Source organism: Schistocerca gregaria, chromosome 1, assembly GCF_023897955.1.
Source record: "Schistocerca gregaria isolate iqSchGreg1 chromosome 1, iqSchGreg1.2, whole genome shotgun sequence".
In the NCBI taxonomy this organism is placed as follows: Eukaryota; Metazoa; Arthropoda; class Insecta; order Orthoptera; family Acrididae; genus Schistocerca; species Schistocerca gregaria.
This window is the reverse complement of record NC_064920.1, coordinates 845,896,424-845,917,637: the sequence shown is the minus strand read 5'-3', so window position 1 is coordinate 845,917,637 and position 21,214 is coordinate 845,896,424. Positions and strand designations below refer to the sequence as shown.

General features: G+C 41.2%; 1 protein-coding gene across 2 annotated transcripts in view; it reads left to right on the top strand.

Moving 5' to 3' along the window:
* Positions 1-1,180: 1,180 nt before the first annotated feature.
* The window catches only part of LOC126272575 (uncharacterized), a 48,255-nt gene continuing 28,221 nt past the window's right edge, over positions 1,181-21,214 (top strand). The window contains exons 1-3 of one of the 2 annotated variants that reach the window (XM_049975501.1): positions 1,181-1,331; positions 1,803-1,918; positions 16,192-16,280. In XM_049975501.1, the coding sequence (XP_049831458.1) occupies positions 1,260-1,331; positions 1,803-1,918; positions 16,192-16,280 (277 nt within the window). In that variant the 5' untranslated portion in view covers positions 1,181-1,259. The remainder of the gene's footprint in view (positions 1,332-1,802; positions 1,919-16,191; positions 16,281-21,214) is intronic. The other variant, XR_007549244.1, reaches the window with a different exon arrangement.

The following is a 21,214-nucleotide window of genomic DNA, read 5'->3' as shown; positions in this document are numbered from 1 at the left end:
TGAACCCGAACTACACCGACATAATTTCAGGGACATTTTCTTAGTACTTTAATATAAGGGATCAGTGGTTCTCAGTAGCTCGCTGCAGAGTAATTGTGGCATCACGATTTATTTGTTTTGTTACCTTTGTTTCTGTGAAAATCCCTTCATAACAGTGAAAACGTCTGTAATATGCGCTCACTAAAACCTGTTATAACATTGATGGATCCAGTTTCTGGCAGTATACAGATACAAAAGTGTGGTGATGTAATGCTTCGGCGCGGCAGCAGCTCAGCATATCACCGTTGTGTTACTGTACCACGTATTCAGTGAGGCCACTCAGGAGGTGCATATCGGCCACCTCTCATCACTAAACCCATTTATACTGATGTGTAATATTGTGAAAGAATAAATAACACGGCTAGAAAAACAAATCCGAGACACGACAAAACAGTATTGAATGCAAGTTTGAGAGCGAAGAGTTACGTGGGCATTACTATTTTCAGCAGCAAGTTGTGTGAGTGAATGGGACAAGTTCGTTTCCAAGCAAGACTCACATTACATACCGTTGACATTTCCATTGTCGGGCAAATATTTTTAGTTAAATATAGATCAACAGATAGACGGACGTAAGAAATCGAACGAAATACATTTACTTTGTAACATACCCACGGAGACCACGGTTCCCTTATACAACGTACTCAAAATATACCCCTGAACAACTTCAGAAATTTTGTCAGTGTAGATCGGGTTCACCCTGGATACTGACTGAAGTCTAGACATAGTTCAAAGTTAGAACCCAATATTCAGTTAAACTAAATTTCTATAATAGGAAATTTTGTTATCTAAAAATACAGTTGTGGTACATCCAAGATTTTGTGTCTTAGGTGAATGGATATCAGATAAATCGAATTAGATGACTGAACAGTGAGTTGACAGCGAAGTATGCGATTGATACTAGGAGCTTAATTCAGATTAAAACGGTGACTTTCGCCCTCCGATGCTTACATATTTTTGACAATGTATACAAATGTGCAAAATATTACAATCACAAAAGTTGCACTGGGAGAAATTACCTTGGAGTAATCATCCACGGAATATAAATAATTCATTTATCTTTGTTTATTGTGCGGAGAAAATCGCAAACAGGAAACACGTCATTGCCTCAAACTCTCTAGCCAGCGCACTGATTGTGCAAAAACAACTCTCAAATAAAATATCTGAAGAGGACGACCGTGTCATTGATCTCGCATGACGAAAACACTCCTCTACGGCTAAAAATGCACGGAGAAGCGACGTACACCGATGTGAAAGATACAAACTCGGACTCTACCGCTCACCTGACAGATCAGGTGTGTATTCGTCCGAAGGAACTCGGAAGGTTGGAGTATTTGTATTACATGGAAGGAGGCCGGAAGCTAAAGGAATTTCAATAATTTGTTAAAAAATTTTACGAGAACCCTTTTCATGATGAATTAACTGAACGTGTTGACATCACAATTCGCCGAATCCCCTTCGTGGTTGCAATAAATGTCACATCTCAAGCAACGTCCTGTTCGCATCATGTACCACATTATTGTTCAGTATTTCGATGTCACGATTTTGTTTACACTTAGGTTGTCATTGTGCTCGGAAATTCAGGAAAGGGCTCTGGCTCACATTGCTCAACACTTGAAGCTAACAATAAGGATGAACGCCGTTAAAGCTGTAAAAGAAAACCTGATACTGAATGAAAATTCTTCCTAAAAAGAAACATACTAAGTGGTGACACAACCCCTTGGCAGTACTCTTTGGTAATAATTAATGTCATCTCTTTGCTGCAGGAGAAAGCTACCGGAAAGAAATGCGAGCCCGAAGGAACAAACGATTGTGTCGACAGCGCAGTAACTGTTTGCAGCGATTACACTCGTCTCATTGGAGAACGCGGAGATTTGACTAGGTGAGTGTTTGTAAGAAATCTTCCCTATCTTCTTTCTGACCGTTTATCGACTGATGACGACTCACAGCTTAGCGGGTATGCTTTTGTTAGTAAGGAAGCAGCTGATGTATTTCCTAATCTGTTGTAACCAAATGCTTTTCTCTGAGTATTAATTTATTGCGAAGGATCGGTGCTTTCTGTAGATGAATGTACTTCTTTACGTATAGATCTTTTCTTCCACTATTTCGTAAATAACGTTCCTTGACATATGATACAAGATCGTATGTTTGCCCCCTTCATCTCATTGTCCTCAGATATAATATAAATACTATGTACTTCTAAAGTTTATCTTTTGCGAAATCTGAAGTCGCAACAGCTATCGATATTTACAGCTCATTGATTAGTATGTCCAAAAGTAAATCTGTCAAACATCCGGTTGTGCTAACGTGATAAAGATGCCGCCCCAACTTGCAGACAAAAAGAGCTTGTTAGAAATTTGTGTGTGTTTGATCAGACTCATTTCTCCAGAAATATACCAAACAAATGCTGTGCGAATGCATAGGAAATCATAGTCTACACAACAATCTCATTTACAGTGCAGCGTAAAGAAACGTATTTGGTTTTCGTTATTTCCGTTTCAAAAACACCATTTAATTTCACTGTTGTTACCAGGAAAGGAAAATTTTGTTTTAAACTGATTAACAAACAATTTCGACGGCTTTTTTCTGCAGGAAATGAACAAAGAAAATTATAATCGCTTATAACATCCTAATTAACTATTGCTGTATCTCTGGAATCAAAATCTCTGGAATCATATCTCTGTTATGCGTAGTGTAACTTTTAATTACCGATATACTGAATTAAACTTCACGAACTAGAATAATATTTTAACCGCTATTTCGTCTGAATTTTGGTTATTATGTAACATATTCCGAAACGGACATGCAAAATTTAAACTGCAAAGCGCATATCGTCAAAAACAGGTAATGAAAAGGCTCAGTCTCATCCTACTGTGCGTTTCCAATAGAGCAAATTTGCGCATTATTATTTAAATGAGAAAAATTTCTCATTTGTTTCTTCTTTATATTATTTGTAGTCGCATACAGATTTGTATAACATATCTTGTTTCTCAGCATATAACAGTTGCTGTTAATCCTACGTTTCATTTAATGAATTCTGAGGCTTATGAATGAGAAAGAGTAAAAAAAAGAAAAAACGTGCGAAAATATTCATATCAGAGGAAATGCTATTTAACATTTATTGCAAATGAAGTATCCTGAACCCTCATAACAGGAGCAGGATTCATGTCAGCACTTCTCACACTCCAGACACTGAATTCAGTCTTCTGTTAGCGTATTGCTGCACTATTCATTACAGCCTGACCAGTGAAAATTCTGTATATTTTAGGTCGACGATTTTGAGTATTACTCTGTTTTCTTTCTGTGCGCTTGACCAGACTCAAACAGTTTCCTCTCAGATTACTTTCCTTTCTCATTCTGTTAATTTAAATTCCACTTGTTTTGTGATTGGGTTCCAAATTTCATGTCTGACTACATTCCTTTCTTCTGTCACTTTTTTTGGCGATCCTTTCTTCTTAGCAAAGGAATCAACTATTTTACGGTAACGGTTTGTGATTCAACTATAGATGTATCATTAAAACTGTGACTCTGGTCTGTAACAGTCGAGAGCAGGAAATCTTCCACGGTGAACATGCGACGATCTGTTTGATGGGTATCGCATATGTTGAACACTTTTGTTACCTACTTCAATGTGGCGGTCCTCTGATAAAGAGTTCCAATCAATCCGGCGATAAATTCTTTCGTAATTACATGTCGAATGTGATTAATCACTCATTGGTTGCGTTGTAGTGGATTAAAGTTCTTCAACGACTGAAAAAACAGCGATTCAATGGCTCCATTATGTGGCTGCTGTATGGAAGAATGGTAACCACATGAATCTTGTGATTCCTCTAATAAAGAATGGCACGTGATGAGAGATTGTCAAAAAACAGTAGAACTCAATGTATTTCAATTGATTTGTCTGTTTCTCAAAATGTTGTGACCATGACATACATAGATTTGAAGTGATGTATCCAGTGTCTGGACACATTATTAGTGACTAGGTGGGGCACTGTTCATCAAACTCTCCTTCATCCTTTTCGGCGGGAACATTATTCCCGGAAGCACGCAATCCCTCCCAGTTCCCATACAATATCCAACTACTATCACATTACTTCTCTTCCAGATGCAATTTGGCCTATGCACTTTATGTCCCTGTTACAACCACTTTCGGAGTTTTGTTAAGAATAGTTGTTGTCCCCGATACATCCGTGACAAATTAAGTGATGAGGTTCCAATACAGATCTCTCCATTAGCGTCGAAAGATTCTCGTTTGCTGCTTGAAGAATCACTCATAGACCGAGAGAAGTTTTTTGCAGTGTCCAAAGGCTATTGTTTCAACTCTGGATGAATCGTAAGTGCTGTCCTTTCTGACCATATAAGTACGTTCCTCAAATTTGTGTCTTTTATTTATTCCTCTCAGAATACTCATGAATTAATCTTCTTGTATCTTGAGTGTCATACCATAACAATATATGTCCAAGCATTTGCAGTACAGTATTACACGAGTTTCAGTTAATGTTAATCATGAATAGTTCTTCCGAACCTTCCATTTTATTTACTTCTATACCCTGAAAAACACTAGGTAATTTTCAGCTTATTTTTACGTAAGTAACAATATTTCTTGAAATGGTGTTGTACCTACTTAAGGCGATTTATGAGGGCAGTTTCACTTTCTGTGTTCCCTCAGAGCTTGTCGTTTACACTTCCCATTTTCGGCCCCCCTTTTGCAGCTTCCCTCATTTCTGGATTGCATGCCTCCAGATTAGTTTTTCTTTTGTAGATGCTTAAACAGTAATAAATGTCTCTTTGAAGCTTACAATGGCTTTTACAATAGTCTTTTGCAACATTCATAAACATTTTTAGCATCATAGCAAAGGAAACAACGGACAATGATAACGCAAGGGCTAAGACTACGCTCTTCACAGTTTCACACAACTTATCCGTACTACATGACTGCAGGTTTTGTCTATACCTGGAAACGTTTTGTAGTAACGTCGATGTGGTAATATATCATAAGAATGGCAATATATTGTACTGGATGAGGGTATAAAGCTAAACTTCGTAAGTTCATCATTGCATGAGTTATAGCTTATCCCCACAACACAAATTTTTATATGAAAGTGACGTGAAACTGTTATTAATGTATTCCGAAGCAGTTAGTGCCAGGAGAATAACCAAACTACGGCAACGAAGAGCCAGCCACAGGAACTGTTCGTTACCAACTGAGTAAACAACTTCAGGTCGTGAGATAGAAGCGTTGCGCTGTTTTATCCAACGCGCCGACCTACCCCGCTCTGTTCCTAATACGGTTATGCATAAATTTTTAAAATATAAATATACAGGGTGGCCCATTGATAGCGACTGGGCCAAATAACTCATGAAATAAGCATCAAACGAAAAATCTACAAAGAACGAAACTCGTCTAGCTTGAAGGGGGAAACCAGTTGGCGCTATGGTTGGCCCGCTAGATGGCGCTGCCATAGATGAAACGGATATTAACTGCGTTTTTTTTTTTTTTTAATAGTGTGGTGTGCGTACTGTAAGACCCGGTACACACACCATCAGATTATATGACTTGTCGCTCTAACGTAGTAGGCGAGTGTCAGCAATATGTCTTGTGGTCTTATCGTGGCGTGTTTGTCTTCTGCCGTTAGGTCAGACGACAGAAATGCCACTTGCACGCTTAGAGTAGCAGATTGACGGTGACCAACTTTAAACAGAACTTGATTAATTTTCACACACATTTATTAAAATAATAAAAAGCTACACATTACGTAATTTGATTCTGGATGCTGTTTACAGTTGACAATCTGAAGTTCCTTTGGTATTGGTACGTTAATCTTATTCTCACATATCTCTGATACTTGACAAAGTGTCTATTCATTTATCTTCATCGCTATGTACAGGAATATGGTAATCTTATTAGGCGCAGACTGAAACTTGACTATAGACTGGTACAGACTAATGTAGACTGATACAGACTGGTGCAGACAAATGCAGACTGACTGATCGGAGGTCTGTACACTCCTTATAATATCTCGTGCGTTCATGTATCATTGCGCGAGTGTGATCCGCGAGGAGAAAAGGTTCTACGTTAGCAGCAATCTCATTGGCTGCGTTACATATTAATACGTGGATCAGCGGAAGCAGAATTTGGTCCATCCCTAATGCAGCGCCATCTCGTAGTACAGAGACAGATGAGCACTGTGTCTGCGCTGTTGTGCTTAGCGGGGCGCGCTCTAGTGGGAAATTTGTGTACGCGCTGACTGCGCAGAACTATGTACACAACAAATAGGAGCCCCCATTTTTTATTACATATTCGTGTAGTATGTAAAGAAATATGAATGTTTTAGCTGGACCACTTCTTTCGCTTTGTGATAGATGGCGCTGTAATAGTCACAAACGTATAAGTACGTGGTATCACGTTACATTCCGCCAGTGCGGACGGTATTTGCTTCGTGATACATTACCCATGTTAAAATGGACCGTTTATCAATTGCGGAAAAGGTCGATATCGTGTCGATGTATGGCTATTGTGATCAGAATGCCCAACGGACGTGTGCTGTGTATGCTGCTCGGTATCCTAGACGACACCATCCAAGTGTCCGGACCGTTCGGCGGATAGTTGTGTTATTTAAGGAAACAGGTAGTGTTCAGCCACATGTGGAACGTCAACCACGACCTGCAATAAATGATGATGCCCAAGTAGGTGTTTTAGCTGCTGTCGCGGCTAATCCGCACATCAGTAGCAGACAAACTGCGCGAGTATCGGGAATCTCAAAAACGTCGGGGTTGAGAATGCTACATCAACATCGATTGCACTCGTACCATATTTCTATGCACCAGGAATAGCATGGCGACGACTTTGAACGTCGTGTACAGTTCTGCTACTAGGCGCAAGAGAAATTATGGGACGATAACAGATTTTTTGCACGCATTCTATTTAGCGACGAAGCGTCATCCGCCAATAGCGGTAACGTAAACCGGCAAAATATGCACTATTGGGCAACGGAAAATCCACGATGGCTGCGGAAAGTGGAACATCAGAGACCTTGGCGGGTTAATGTATGGTGCGGCATTATGGGAGGAAGGATAATTGGCCCCCATTTTATCGTTGGCAATCTAAATCGTGCAATGTGTACTAATTTCCTACGCAATGTTCTACCGATGTTACTACAAGATGTTTCACTGCATGACAGAATGGCGATGTACTTCATCATGATGGATGTCTGGCACATAGCTCGCGTGCGGTTGAAGTGCTATTGAATAGTATATTTCATGATAGGTGGATTGTTCGTCGAAGCACCATACCATGGCCCGCACGTTCACCGGATCTGACGTCCCCGGATTTCTTTCTGTGGGGAAATTTGAAGGATATTTGCTATCATGATCCACCAACAACGCCTGACAACATGCGTCAGCGCATTGTCAATGCATCTGCGAACATTACGGAAGGCGAACTACTCGCTGTTGAGAGGAATTTCGTTACACGTATTGCCAAATGCGTTGAGGTTGACGGACATCATTTTGAGCATTTATTGCATTAATGTGGTATTTACGCTGTAACAGCATGCGTTCTGAGAAATGATAAGTTCACAAAGGTACATGTATCACATTGGAACACTCGAAATAAAATGTTCAAGTGTACCTAAGTTCTGTATTTTACTTTAAAAAAACCTACGTGTTACCAACTGTTCGTCTAAAATTGTGAGCCATATGTTTGTGACTATTACAGCGCCATCTATCACAAAGTAAAAAAAAGTGGTCCAACTAAAACATTGTATTTCTTTATGTACTACACGAACATGTAATAAAACAAATGGGGGTTCCTATTTTTTTAAAACCAGTTGACATCCGTTTGACCTATGGCAGCGCCATCTAGCGATCCAACCATAGCGCCATCTGGTTTCCCCCTTCAAGCTAGTCAAGTTTCGTTCTCTCTCGTTTTTTCGTTTGACGCTTATTTCGTGAGATATGTGGGCCAGGTCACTATCAATGGACCACCCTGTATAAGAAGATAAGAGTGGGTTCGACTCCACTTCAGTTGGCTAAGCAGGGTCAATACTGATAGCACGAAATCACTTCGTTTTTGTTGCTCTTTTCATTCAACAGAGAGTTCACTACTACCGCTAGCTCGTATTCGACAAAATCGGGGTTGGCAATAGCTAAGGAATAGTAGACCTATACGTTGTACAGCTTATAGACACCACCGAAATTTGATTGAGCACAGATTAAAGAAGTCTAATACCTGTCCTACCAGCACTTTTTCCTTCGTATGGTACTCAAAAATTAAACAATGATGAGTGTCTTCTTAGTGTTATGGTATGCGCAAAATAAACCACGTTGAACGAAGGACATTTGGGATATAATGTCCCGTCGCTGACGAGCTCATTAGAAACGGAGCACAAGCTCAAACTGGGGAAGAATAGGTAAGGAAATCGGCCGTATCCCTTTCAAGGAATCCGTCCTGACATATGCCTTAAGCGATTTGGAGAAGTCTCGGAACACTTAAAGCTCGATGGCCGGAGGGAATTTGAGCTGCCATCAACTTGAATGACAGTCCGGTGTCTAGACATTGCTCCATTTCGCTCTGTAAATCACGCGATGCCAACAAACTATGAACTTTTATCTAATCATACCAAAAATTTCTTTTTTCCTCAATTCTATTCAGCACCACCTCATTTGTTGTTCGATCTACCCATGTAATCATCAAAACTCTGCTACTGCACCACATTTCCAAAGCTTCATTCTTGTGTGAAATGCTTATTGTCCATGTTTCACTACAACACAAAGTAACATTCCACACAAATACCTTCATAAAATACTTCCTAACATAAATTATGATATTAAATATTGACAAATCCCTCGTTTCCAGAAATGCTTTTCTTGCTATTGCCCGTCTCCATTTTAAATCTACCCTACTTTCACCATCATCAGTTATTTTAGTACCCAAACAACAAAACTCAACTACTTTTAGCGTCTCATTTCCATCTGATTTTATAAGATTACATTCCATTAACCTTGTTCTGCTTGTATTGATGTTCATCTTATAATCTCTTTTCAAGTTTTTATTTCTTCTCCTTAAGCTTCACTCCCCTTCCAAATTCCTCTTTGGTTCCCGTTATTGCTTCCTCAATGAATAGCTTGAATAACATCGGAGATAGGCTGCAACCCATTCCCACTTCCTTCTCAACCACTGTTTCTATTTGATCTCCTTCGACTCTGATAACTGTTGTCTGGTTTCTGTACAAGTTGTAAATAACATTTTCTCTTTGTATTTTATTCATGCTGTCTTCAGAATTTCAAAGAACTTAGTCCATTTCACACTGCCCAAAGCTTTTCCTAAACCTACAGATGCTATAAAAGTAGGTTAGCTTTTCTTTAATCTATCTTCTAGGATAAGTCGAAGGCTCAGTGTTGCCTAGCGTATTCCTACCTTTCTCCACAACCCAAACAGATCTTCCCCAAGGTCGACCACTGCCAGCTTTTCCATTCTTCTGTAAATAACTCAAGTCAATATTCTGAGACCTGACTTATTAAACTGACAGTTAGTTAGTATTAAAACATATCAGCACTTGCGTTATTTGGAATTATTACACTCTTGAAATCTGAGGGTATTTCGCCTCCTCATATATCTTGCACATCAAGTGGAAGAGTTCTGCAATGGCTGGCTCACCCAAGAATCTCAGTAATCTTGAGGGAATGTCGTCTACTACAGCGACCTTGTTTCCACTCAGATCTTTCAGTGCTCTGTTGAATTCTTCAAGCAGTATCATGTCTTCCAACTCATCTTCGCCTTCTTCCTCTTCTGTTCCTACAATGTTGTCTTCAAGTTAGTTTCCCTTATACAGGGTGTTCGAAAATTCCCGTTACAAACTTCCAGGACTTGCAGAAGGGAGTAAGTGCATAATATTTTGAGTAGGAACCCAACTATGGATTCAGTTCAGATGTTTAACTCATCTACTTCTTCCTGAGGAACTGAATTAGGCGTGATGCAGTCAAGTTATTAGGCAACAGTTCGAAAGGAAACGGAACGAAATATACATTTATCACTTAAACACATTTGTTTCTATTAACACTTAAACATCTCCTGTTTATATTATTCCAAAACAAAAAAGAACCCGGCGCACCGTACATGCAGACAGTACAGACGCATTATAACGGCGGCTTGATGTGGCGATCACCACCGTTGTTACAGACATTGAACCTGCGAAGTATGTTCTGGTACACACTCTTCATCCCATCTGGTCTCTTCAGTTTCTAGTGCAGAGTCCATAACTCATGCCAGCCAATCTTCCTCTGTCTCTTCAGGAGTCTAATAAATTAAATTTTGCATACGATCCCACAAGACGTGGTCCACACGAGTCAAAACCGATGATAGTGGTGGCCACCCAGTTGGACCATCTCCGCCTATCCATCTTTCACCGTATCATCTGTTAAGATGCTCTGAACCGCAAGTGAGAAGTGAAGTGGTACACCATAATACTGAAACCATGACGGACATTCAGTGGCACAGCTTCCAAGAACGAATCGAATACGTTTCTTAGGAATATCAGGAATGCAAGATCAGTTAGTCTGAGTGGAAGCAAGTATGGCCAAATCACATGACGGTCCGGAATGCCTCTCCACACGTTGATCCCAAACCGGCACTGAAATCAGTGAACATACGTGGCACAAGAGTTTTAGTCTGCCCAGACATTGCTGTTTCGCGAATTCAGAACATAGTCCCTCGTGAACTTCATATGTGAAGTGAACAGAACAAAACATGAAAATAGGGATGTGTCGATATAGCGGTAAAGGAACCACGTGCAGTAGGCAATGCGTTGTGGAATATCGGCTGGACCCTCAGCGCGCACCTCACGTAAGTGGCACGGATGTAATTGTTGATCACGCGGAAAGTCCCAGACGACACTGTGACTAACACCGATTGCACGTGCAGTTGTCCGGGTACTCGTCTACCGGTTCTCTTCAAAGCGATGCAACACATCAAATTCGGGCTTGCGGCGAATCCTTGGAGCACCACAATCCCGCATCTATTTCTCGGAGCCTCTGCGTAACTTGGACAAAAAGTTTGTTCAATGGCGTGCTACGTTGCGGAAAACGTTCGTGATACAGCCGACTAGCAGCTCTTCCTTAACCTTGAGCTTCTCCATTCACAAGGATCACAATTCGAAAACGTGTATCAAACCATGTTCACTTTATCGGAAACTCGTTGAATAGGTCTCGCAGCAAGGCAGACGTTAAGTGACATCCAAGTGACCGTCTCACATAGTACATGTCATCCCACCTACACCATTGCATACCAGGACATGCAGCTCTGAGACTTTTCTCTTTTTCCTCATCAGATGTGGCCGCATTACACATCTGAACTGAAACCGTTGTAGAACGGAAACGACACGTTTCCGGACATGAGTTACTATTCAAAATATTATGAACACATTCCCGTCTACATGTCCTAGAAGTTTATAAGAGGAATTTAAGAACATCCCGTTATCGACCCTCTATATACTCCTCCTACGTTTTAGCTTTCCCTTCTTTACTCAATACTAGCTTACCATACTAGCTCTTGATATTGATACGGTTGCTTCTCTAATCTCCAAAGGCCACTTTCATTTTCCTGTAGGCAGCACCTATTTTTCCCCTATTCAAGTATCATTCGTGCGCTAGCCTCTCCTGCCTAGTCATGTTCGACTTAATGTCAATCTCATTTTTTAGGTGCCTGAACTCCCTTTCGTTCACTTCATTTGCTCTGTTTTTATACCTTCTGTCAAATGCAGTATCTCCTGTGCTGTCTGGTGTTTCTACCAGGCCTTGTCCTCTTCCGTACGTGAGCCTCTGCTGCCTTCACCATTTCCTCTCCCAAAGCTATCCACTTGCCTTCTATGGCATTTCTTTCCCCAGTTTCGGTCCAATACTGCTTAACTTTCTCTCTAAAACTCTCAATCCTTCATTTTATCTAGGTCACATCTTCTTAATTTTTTCCCTTTATACAATTTCTTCAATTTTAGTCTGTAGTTCATAATCAATAAACTATGGTCAGATTACACATCTGCTCCAATATTTGTTTTACAGCTTAATATATTGTGTGTAAATCTCTGTCTCATTATCATATAATCAATCTGAAACATTCCAGTGTCCAAGATCTCTTCCACGTATACAACCTTCTTTCATGATTCTTAAACCCAGTGTTAGCGTTGATTAAATTATACAGAACGTGCAAAATTCTATCAGGCTACTTCCTCACTCAGTCCATGTTCTCCTACTGTTTTCCCTTCTCATCCTTTTCCTACTACCGAATTCGAATCGCAATTACATTTTCATATTCCTAAACTATCTGTTTAATTTCCTTTATCTCGTTACGCATTCTTTCAGTATCTTCATCATCTGTGGAGCTAGATGACATATAAACTTATACTAGTGAGATGGATATTGGCTTCGGGTCTATCTTGACTACGATAAAACGTTGACTACGCTATGCATAGTAGTTTTACCGCAATTGTATTTTCTTTTACATTATTAAGCCTACTCCTGCCTCACGACAATTTGATTTTGTGTTGATAACCCTGTACTGAACTGACCAGACGTCCTATCACAGCATTTCACCAATTCTTGCTATGTCTAACGTCATACATTCAATTTCCATTTTTAAATTTTCTAGTCTGCCTACTCGATTAAGGGATAACAGTCCACTTTCCGACTCCCTGAAGGCCAGTTTTTCCCCCTCATGACATTATCCGCGGCAGTCCCTGTCAGGAGATCCAAATGCGCAATTATTTTAACTCCGAAATATTTTATCCAAAAGGATACCATCATCATTAAACCACACAGTAGAGCTGCATGACCTCCGCTCTACAGTTTCCCCTTGCTTTCAGCCGTTCGCAACAGCAGTATAGCGCGGCCGTATTGGCTAATATTCCAAAGCCAAAGCAGTCATGCAGTTGCCCTACAACTGCTGAAAAGGTTACTGTCCCTTTTCAGGAGCCACGGGTTAGTCTGGCGTCTCCACAGATACCTATGTTTTCGCTGAATCAACGGTATGGCTATCTGTATCGCTGAGACATGCAAGCCAGCCCACCTCAAAAGGCCCATGATTCATGGGAGGCAATCAGAAGAACAGCTGTCTTCACCCGCTCATGCTTTCCATGAGAGAAAGACTCGACCCTTCTCTGGTCAGAGAGATACTTGATTTTACATCCATTTGTTCAAACCTAAGTAAACAAAGCCAACTCAAACTCAGTTTGGTTAGGTTTTTAGACTATTACAGCTAATATTTTAAAGGCTTAATTTTACCAGGTGGCTAGTTAGTATACGTTCAAGGACAAATTGGTAGACTTTAACTGAGTCATCGAGTCTTTTTTTTCGTTCCCAAAACCAAGACCAAATCATCGAACACAAATGTATCCTGATAAGGCGGTTTCCAGAAATATTACGTAAAATTTTCCAATGTGTCCGTTATTTACACCCACTAGCATCTCGATTTTTGTATAGCTAAAAGTCATCATTGTTTGTTCGAAATTGATAAAAAAGTAAAATAATATGTCCTTCGTTGTTTAACATAGCAAAAAGGAAAGCGCAAAAATTCTATAAAAATTTTATTTTGGAGCAAATGTGTGGAACAGTTCGCTTCAACTTTCTGATGGGAAATATCTTAAAGCGTAACTGCTGCAGCAAAAACAAGAAGTCTTAGTAAAGGTTATTAAAAAAGGTACAGCCCGAACCAAAAACTTACCCACTGCTCAAATAACAGTCACATAGCGCAAATAATTCCACCATAGATAAAGAAAGGAACCTAAAGACAGGTCTTCTGTAATGTGAATTAAACCGTCTTAAGAGGATAATGAATCTCTTTAAATTGTGTGTTTATGTCTATTTGCCTCTGATTAACTGACTTTTCTTTATAAAAAAAAAGTTTGCTAAAAAGTTGATTCTCTACAAGAGATACCACAACAAAATTACCATTAAATTATTTCTTGCTATAGCCACTAATTTACGATACAATTGCGATAAGACTTTTTCTTAGTTTGAGTATGGTTTCGAAAGGTCTTTTACTGCAGTTATCGTCTCGTTGGAAAGAGGGAGGAGGGGAAGCTGTTGCACAAACGCCAGAGTATTTCATGAGTTTCGCCTCTCTTACAACATCATCCTTATTAAACAGGATTCCAATGCAGATTATGTATGCTTTTCAATCAACTTTTTTTCTCTCCATCTGTCACCTGGGCTATGAGCTCGCACCTTCATCATATACGATGAATCCGAATTCCACCGACAAAATTTCAGAGTTTGTACAGAGATATTTTCTGAGCTTTTTGGTATGAGGAACCACAGTCTCCGGTAGCTCGTTACAAAATTATTGCATTTCGTTTCAGTTCTTACCACCATTGACCTTCGTACAAATATCTGTAGTACAACGAAAAGTCTGTATAAAACACAAATGTCAACAGTATGCACTGTCTGCCCTGTTTGGAAACAAACATGTTCCATTCAGCACGGTACTCGCTGTTGACAAAAGTAATGCCCACTTTACACTTCGTCCTCAAGTTCGCAATTAGTGCTGTTCGATTCCGGTTCTGGTCTGTTTTTCCGACAGAGTTAGTTGTACTTTAACACTGAAAGACAGCAGCAGGAACATTTTTAATGGCGAAGAATTGGCGTATGGGCTCAATGAACGTTGTGGAAGTGCGGCACAAGAACGCTGCGCTACGTTGTTGCTGCCGGCTTTTTCTCCGTTGTGAAGGTATTTTTATAGAAACGAAGGTAACAGGAGTAACAAACCGGATAAATCATTGTCACGTGTAGCGAACCACCGAAGACAACTCGTTTCTTATACCAAAAATATCATTTAACAACTTCCGAAATTTTGTCGACAGAATTCGGGTTCATCCTGTACAATAACTGCGACAAAGTTGAATACGAGGGGCCTTCAATAAAAATTGTAACACATTTTTTTCTGCGCCAATTTATGTTGAAAAAAATTAGGAATTTGACTTGGAACATCATGGAATATTCCCGTTTCAGTCCCTACAGTTACAGGAAATCCCGACAGGTGGCGGCGCTGTAAGTAGCTTTCAAAATGGCGTCTGTAACGGAGGTGCGTTCCAAGCAGAGAGCTGTCGTTGGGTTTCTTTTGCAGAAAACAAGACCATCACAGATATTCATAGATGCTTTGCAGGGTGTATACGAGGACTAGGTTGGGCGAAGTGTCTGCCATCATCCCAACAAGGTAGGACAAATCTGTCTTGACTTCACTCGTGCCAGCCGGCCACACAAGACTTTGATTTGCAATGTTAGAATGTCCGGACACCTTCATTCGATGTGATAGACGGCTCACAATCAAACGTCTCGCTGCTCAAATGGACGTCTCTGTTGGTAAGGGCTGACACACTCGTCCACCAGTTGAGGTACTCTAAGCTGTGTCCCACTGAGTTCCTCGCCACCTAACAGAAAACCATAAAGAGCAACGGAGGGCCATCTGTACGGAATTGCTTGCGCGTTACGAAACTGACTGTGACAGTTTTTTGTCGAACTTGACAGAGGCGTCGAAACACGAGTTCGTCACTTCGAGCCGGAAACAAAAAGGGAATCGGTGGAGTGTCACCACACCACATCTCACCGATGACAAAGCTCAAAGCCGCACCCTCGACCCTCAGCCAGTAAAGTCATGGTGAGTGACTTCCGGGACGCTGAAGGGGTTATCCTATTTGATGTTCTCCCCCGCGGTGCAACTATCAACTCTGAAGTGTGTTGTGCTACCCTCAGGAAATTAAAGAAACGATTTCAAGGTGTTCGTCGATACAAAAACGCAAACTATCTTCTCCTTCTCTATAACAAGGCAAGACCTCACACAAGTCTGCACATCCGAGAGGAGCTCACAGAACTTCGTCGGACTCTTCTTCCTCATCCACCCTACAGTCCAGATCTCGCACCTTCCGACTTCCATCTGTTTAACACAGTGAAATACGCACTTCAGATTAAAGTGGCCCAAGGCTGTCGCGTTGATCGAAGACTGTCTTGAAGAATAGTGTTATGTAGGGAAAAAAGTAGCGAATGATATGGTGTATTGTAGTCCTGAATATAACCAATTTGCTTTCAGAAAAAAAATGTGTTGCATTACTTAATCAACGCCCCTCGTACGTATACGAATAGAAAACAGTGACGTTATGCTCTTATTTACAGTAATTTTCTTGAAAACAGAAAATCTGAGACGTCTGTATCAAAGACTACGAAGAAGAAACCCTCCGGCAAAAAGAAGCAGAGGCGTTCATGTGAGTTCGTTTATGAACATTTTACATGTAAAATACAGCCATTTAGTTGCAATAAACGGTATTGTAATGAATAAATGTAACACGCTAGGTGGTTTGTTCTCACTGGAGACTCCCCGAAACTTCATTAATCACTATAAAGGGTATGTAGCATTTCGCTTTCATACATTGTCACCTGCTCGCATCTGTGCATAATGATGCCCAGGTGCAACACCGATATGTTTCTTTTTAACAGATATTCACGTCCCAGGGCAACTGCAGGTATAGGGAAAATCGATGGTGTATCTGGTTAGAAATACTGTGTTTTAAGAGTAATTATCCAATAACAAATAAAACTGTTCACTAAAAAAGCAAGATTACTTTAAGAGACGTGTCAAACCCATAAATATTTCCGTGCTCACCCTACAGAGAAGACGTTGAGTCGCAGACAGGCACAACGAAAGAGCGTGATACCTTTTAGTCTTCGGCTAGAAAGCCTTCTTCTGAAGCACAAAACACACACATTCACACAAGAACAACACACACACACACGAACACTGTGTGTGGCCGCACACGCCGAAGCTGCTATGTACAATGGGATGACAAAAGTCATGGGATATCTACTAATATCGTGTCGGACCTCATTTTGCCCGGCATACTGCCTCAGCTCGACGTGGCATGGACTCAACAAGTCGTTGGAAGTCTCCTGCAGAAATTTTTAACTATGTTGCCTCTATAGGTGTCCATAGTTGCAAAAGTGGTGCCAGTTTTTTGGGATAAGTTCCTATGGGACCAAACTGCTGAAGTCATCGGTCCATAGGGTTACACAGTACTTCATCTAACTTAACCTAACTTACGCTAAGGACAACACACACATCTATGCCCGAGGGAGGACTCGAATCTCCGACAGGGGTAGCCACACGAACCTTGTTGAGGTGCCTCATACCTTGCGGGTACCTCGTGCGGCTAGTGCTGCCAATGCAGGATTTTGTGGACGAGCTGACCTCTTGATTATGTCCCATAAATGTTCGATGGGATTCAGGTCCGGTGATCTGGGTGGCAAAATCATTCTCTCGAAATGTCCAGTATATTCTTCAAACCAATCGTGAACAGTTGAGTAGGTTAGAAGCATAACTCACGTGCTTCAAAAACATAAATTTTCACAAATGACTAAAAACGTGTTTTACATGCGTCGTGCGCATGTCCCAATATTGACATCAGTGTGTGCAAGAACAATAGCTATAAATCATTATGTATATTTGAGATTATGTTTGCTTATTGAGAGATTACAATTATTTAAGCTTGTATTATGGATCATGTGAGTTTTGTTAATGAGCTATGGAACATGGAAGTTTTGACAATCCCCATTTTGGATCTTGTGAGTTTTGTTACTGAGCTGTTTGGGAAATGTTGGTTTTGCGGGAACTATCGTGTTGCGACTCGCTATGCAACACGTTTTTGTTCCGACTGCAAGCCACTTTCTCTTCTACACTGTATATATAATATTACATTCCGATGTTAATCGTGGTAAGTACCAATTAATCATCTTTTGTGGACTTTGCTTGTGTTACTTTACAAAACATATTCTCTAGTTTGGAATACCGTTTGCAATTTCATAAAAAAAGTGTCTACCGTGCACATTTCTTCACTTTAATGATAAAAGAAATTTACAAATTTTCCATTCATGAGAACTAATTATTGATCCCAGAGAAAAGTAGAATATTATAATCAGGAAAATAATACAAACTTGTTAAGCATTCTTTCTGGATGCTGTGAACGTTTCCTTCCTCTTTCTCCAACGGGTGAAACGTTTTCTTCCATGACATGTGTCTCAAATCAGTTTTATTCCAACCTAACCTAACCACTATATTGAATTATATTCCCCAAAATAACTGAACAGAACAGAAAACACACTCCACTGGCATCAATATTTACTACTACACAAGAAAATGGCACCGAGTGAGCTAATCGCTGATTGGTCAAGATGAGGTACGGGACAAAACTCACAAGATCCCGCAGATCATGAGACTTTTGAAACTAACCATGAAGTTTAACACCGGTTTTCCCAAGGATCTTGTGCCAAATTTGAATAACTGTTTCGTAAATTGTGTTCTATATGCAAACCTACATGAGAATATGTCGGCATCTCAATTTTCATTATTTTGGAGTATATGAGTCATGACTCTAACCTACACAGTTGTGGTCCAGAAACATGGCGCACTGTCATTCATAAAAATTCCGACGTTGTTCGGGAACTTGGAGACCTTGAATGGCTGCAAATGGTATCGAAATAGTCGAACATAACCATTTCCAGTCAATGATCGGTTCAGTTAGACCAGAGGACCCAGTTCATTCCATGTAAACACAGCCCACACCATTATGGAGCCAGCAACAGTGCCTTGTTGACAACTTGCGTCCATGGCTTCGTGGGGTCGCTGGCATACTCTAACCTTACCATCACCTCTAACCAGCTGAAATCGGGACTCATCTGACCAGGGCACGGTTTTCCAGACGTCTAGTGTTCAACCGATATTGTCACGAGCACAGGAGAGGGGCGAAGTCGCGGCGATGTCGCGCTCTTAGCAAAGGCACTCGCGAAGCTCGTCTACTGCCATAGCCCATTAACGCCAATTTTCACCGTACTGTCGTAACGGATACGTTCGTTGCACGTCGCACATCGTTTTTTGCTGTTATTTCAACCAGGTTTGTTTGTCTGTTAGCGCTGACAACTCTACGGAACGTCGCTGCTCTCAAACGTTAAGTGGAGGCCGTCAGCCACTGCGTTGTCCGCGGTGAGAGGTAACGCATGAAATTTGGTATTCTCGGCACACCCTTGACACTGTGGATCTCGAAATATTGAACTCCCTTGCTATTTCCGAAATAAAATGTCCCATGCGTCTAGCTCCAACTACCATTCCGCGTTCAAAGTCTGTTAATTCCCGTCGTGCTGTCATAATCACGTCGGACTCCGTTTCACATGAATCACCTGAGTACAAATGACAGCGCCGCCAGTGCATAGCCCATTTATACAAGGTTCATTCAAATGAAACCTGGTCAGTGCGTCTACCGTCTGCCATCGGTAGCTGAGTGGGGCGGCACGGTAGCTCAGCGTGTTCGGTCAGAGAGCTGGTTGGCCTCTGTAATAAAAAACTGAGTGAAAAAAGTGGTCAGGGCGACAGACTGTCAATCCTAAGGGCTCGGGTTCGATTCCCAGCTGGGGCGGAGTTTTTTCCGCTCAGGAATTGGGTGTTGTGTTGTCCTAATCATCATCATTTCATCCCCATCGACGCGCAAGTCGCCGAAGTGGCGTCAAATCGAAAGACTTGCACCAGGCGAGCGGTCTACCCGACGGGAGCCCCTCGTCACACGACATTATTAGTCCGTCTACCTTAGCCTTACACGTCAGGGCCCACCAGGTAACTGCGGGTATGGTGGGGCCATGTGTTGGTAGAGAGACTGACTCGTGCGCACCGTTTGATATTGCATAACTTCAGTGTGGTTTCACGCCGAAGAGAAGGTGGTCACTATCGAACATGCAGGCAAGGAAGCAGGAACAACGAGGAGCGATTCGACTTTTGGTGGCGGAGGGAGTTGGAGGCCGTGAAATGTATCGACGGGTGAAGGCTGTGTGCGGTGAGTATAGTCTGAGTCGTTCAAGTGTTGTGGAATGGCGCAAACTATTCCTGGCTGACGATGCTCGTCCTGGACAGGCTCATCGTGTCATCACACCGAAAATGGTTGCGGAAGCGAATGCTTTAGTTTTGGACAACCGTAGAATCACCGTGGGTAGGTCCAGCGGTACAAGCTATTCGTGGACATCAATTCGCAAAGACGACGAAGTGTGTAACTGGGTCCAAGCCTGGATCTCACAGCAGCCTACTAGCTTCTTCAAGAATGGAATCGACCGACTAGTGTCGCAAAGAGATAAATGTGCCAACAGTTTTGGCGACTATTTTTAAGTATGTGTACTGTTTATAACTACATTTTTGAGTTAATAAAATCGTTACCATTACTTTACACTAGTGACCGGGTTTCTTCGAATGCCCCTTATACATTGTGTACGCGATACTATCGCCATCTTTATATGACAATATCGCTATCCCACAACTTTTGTCGCCTCAGTGTATAGCAGTTTCTTCGTTGTGCCTGTCTGCGACTCAGTGTCTCCTCTATACGATGAGTAGGAACCTATCCTTTCCATAGTACTGTCTATAACAATTGTGATAGGGTTTGCAACGTATTTAATGAAACGATAAAGTGTACATGCGAACTAGGACAGAGATGGAAAAGAAAGAAAAAAGAGTGATTAGAGTTTAATGCGCCGTAGAGAGTGGTTAAGAATATGGACACATATTCTGCATCGTTATTCGTTTCCCTAAATCAATTGAGACAAATGAGTGGTCCCCTGATCTTCCCTCCTGCAGACAGCTTTCCACCTCCAGCGACCTCGTCGTCAAATACCCGTTGCTCTGCAACTTTTTTCTGTTTATTCGCTCAACGTCCTAGTTTTCGTTTAATAACACTTGATATTGGAAAGCTTATCGTCCCTACTCAGCGAAGACGCTTTGATCTGGATGCTCAGAATAGTATTTTGAACTGGAGAGGCTGTAGAATGAGGTAATTCAATCTTTACGATCTTAAAAAAATTGAGTTGATCGTGAACTCTAATTTCTATGAACGAAAACCAGTACTTAATCCTATATGAAGAGAGAAAAATTGTAATATTAACCTTGCTGGAGAAACTAATTTTTCCCAAAACCACAGTGTAGGACTAAGCTACATTGCGTCGTTCTTTCAATGTCTGCAAAGGCTAGATCAGCGAGTATGTAGTGATCTACAGTTTACCGTACATCTACATCTACATCTACATGACTACTCCGCAATTCACATTTAAGTGCTTGGCAGAGGGTTCATCGAACCACAATCATACTATCTCTCACTATTCCACTCCCGGACAG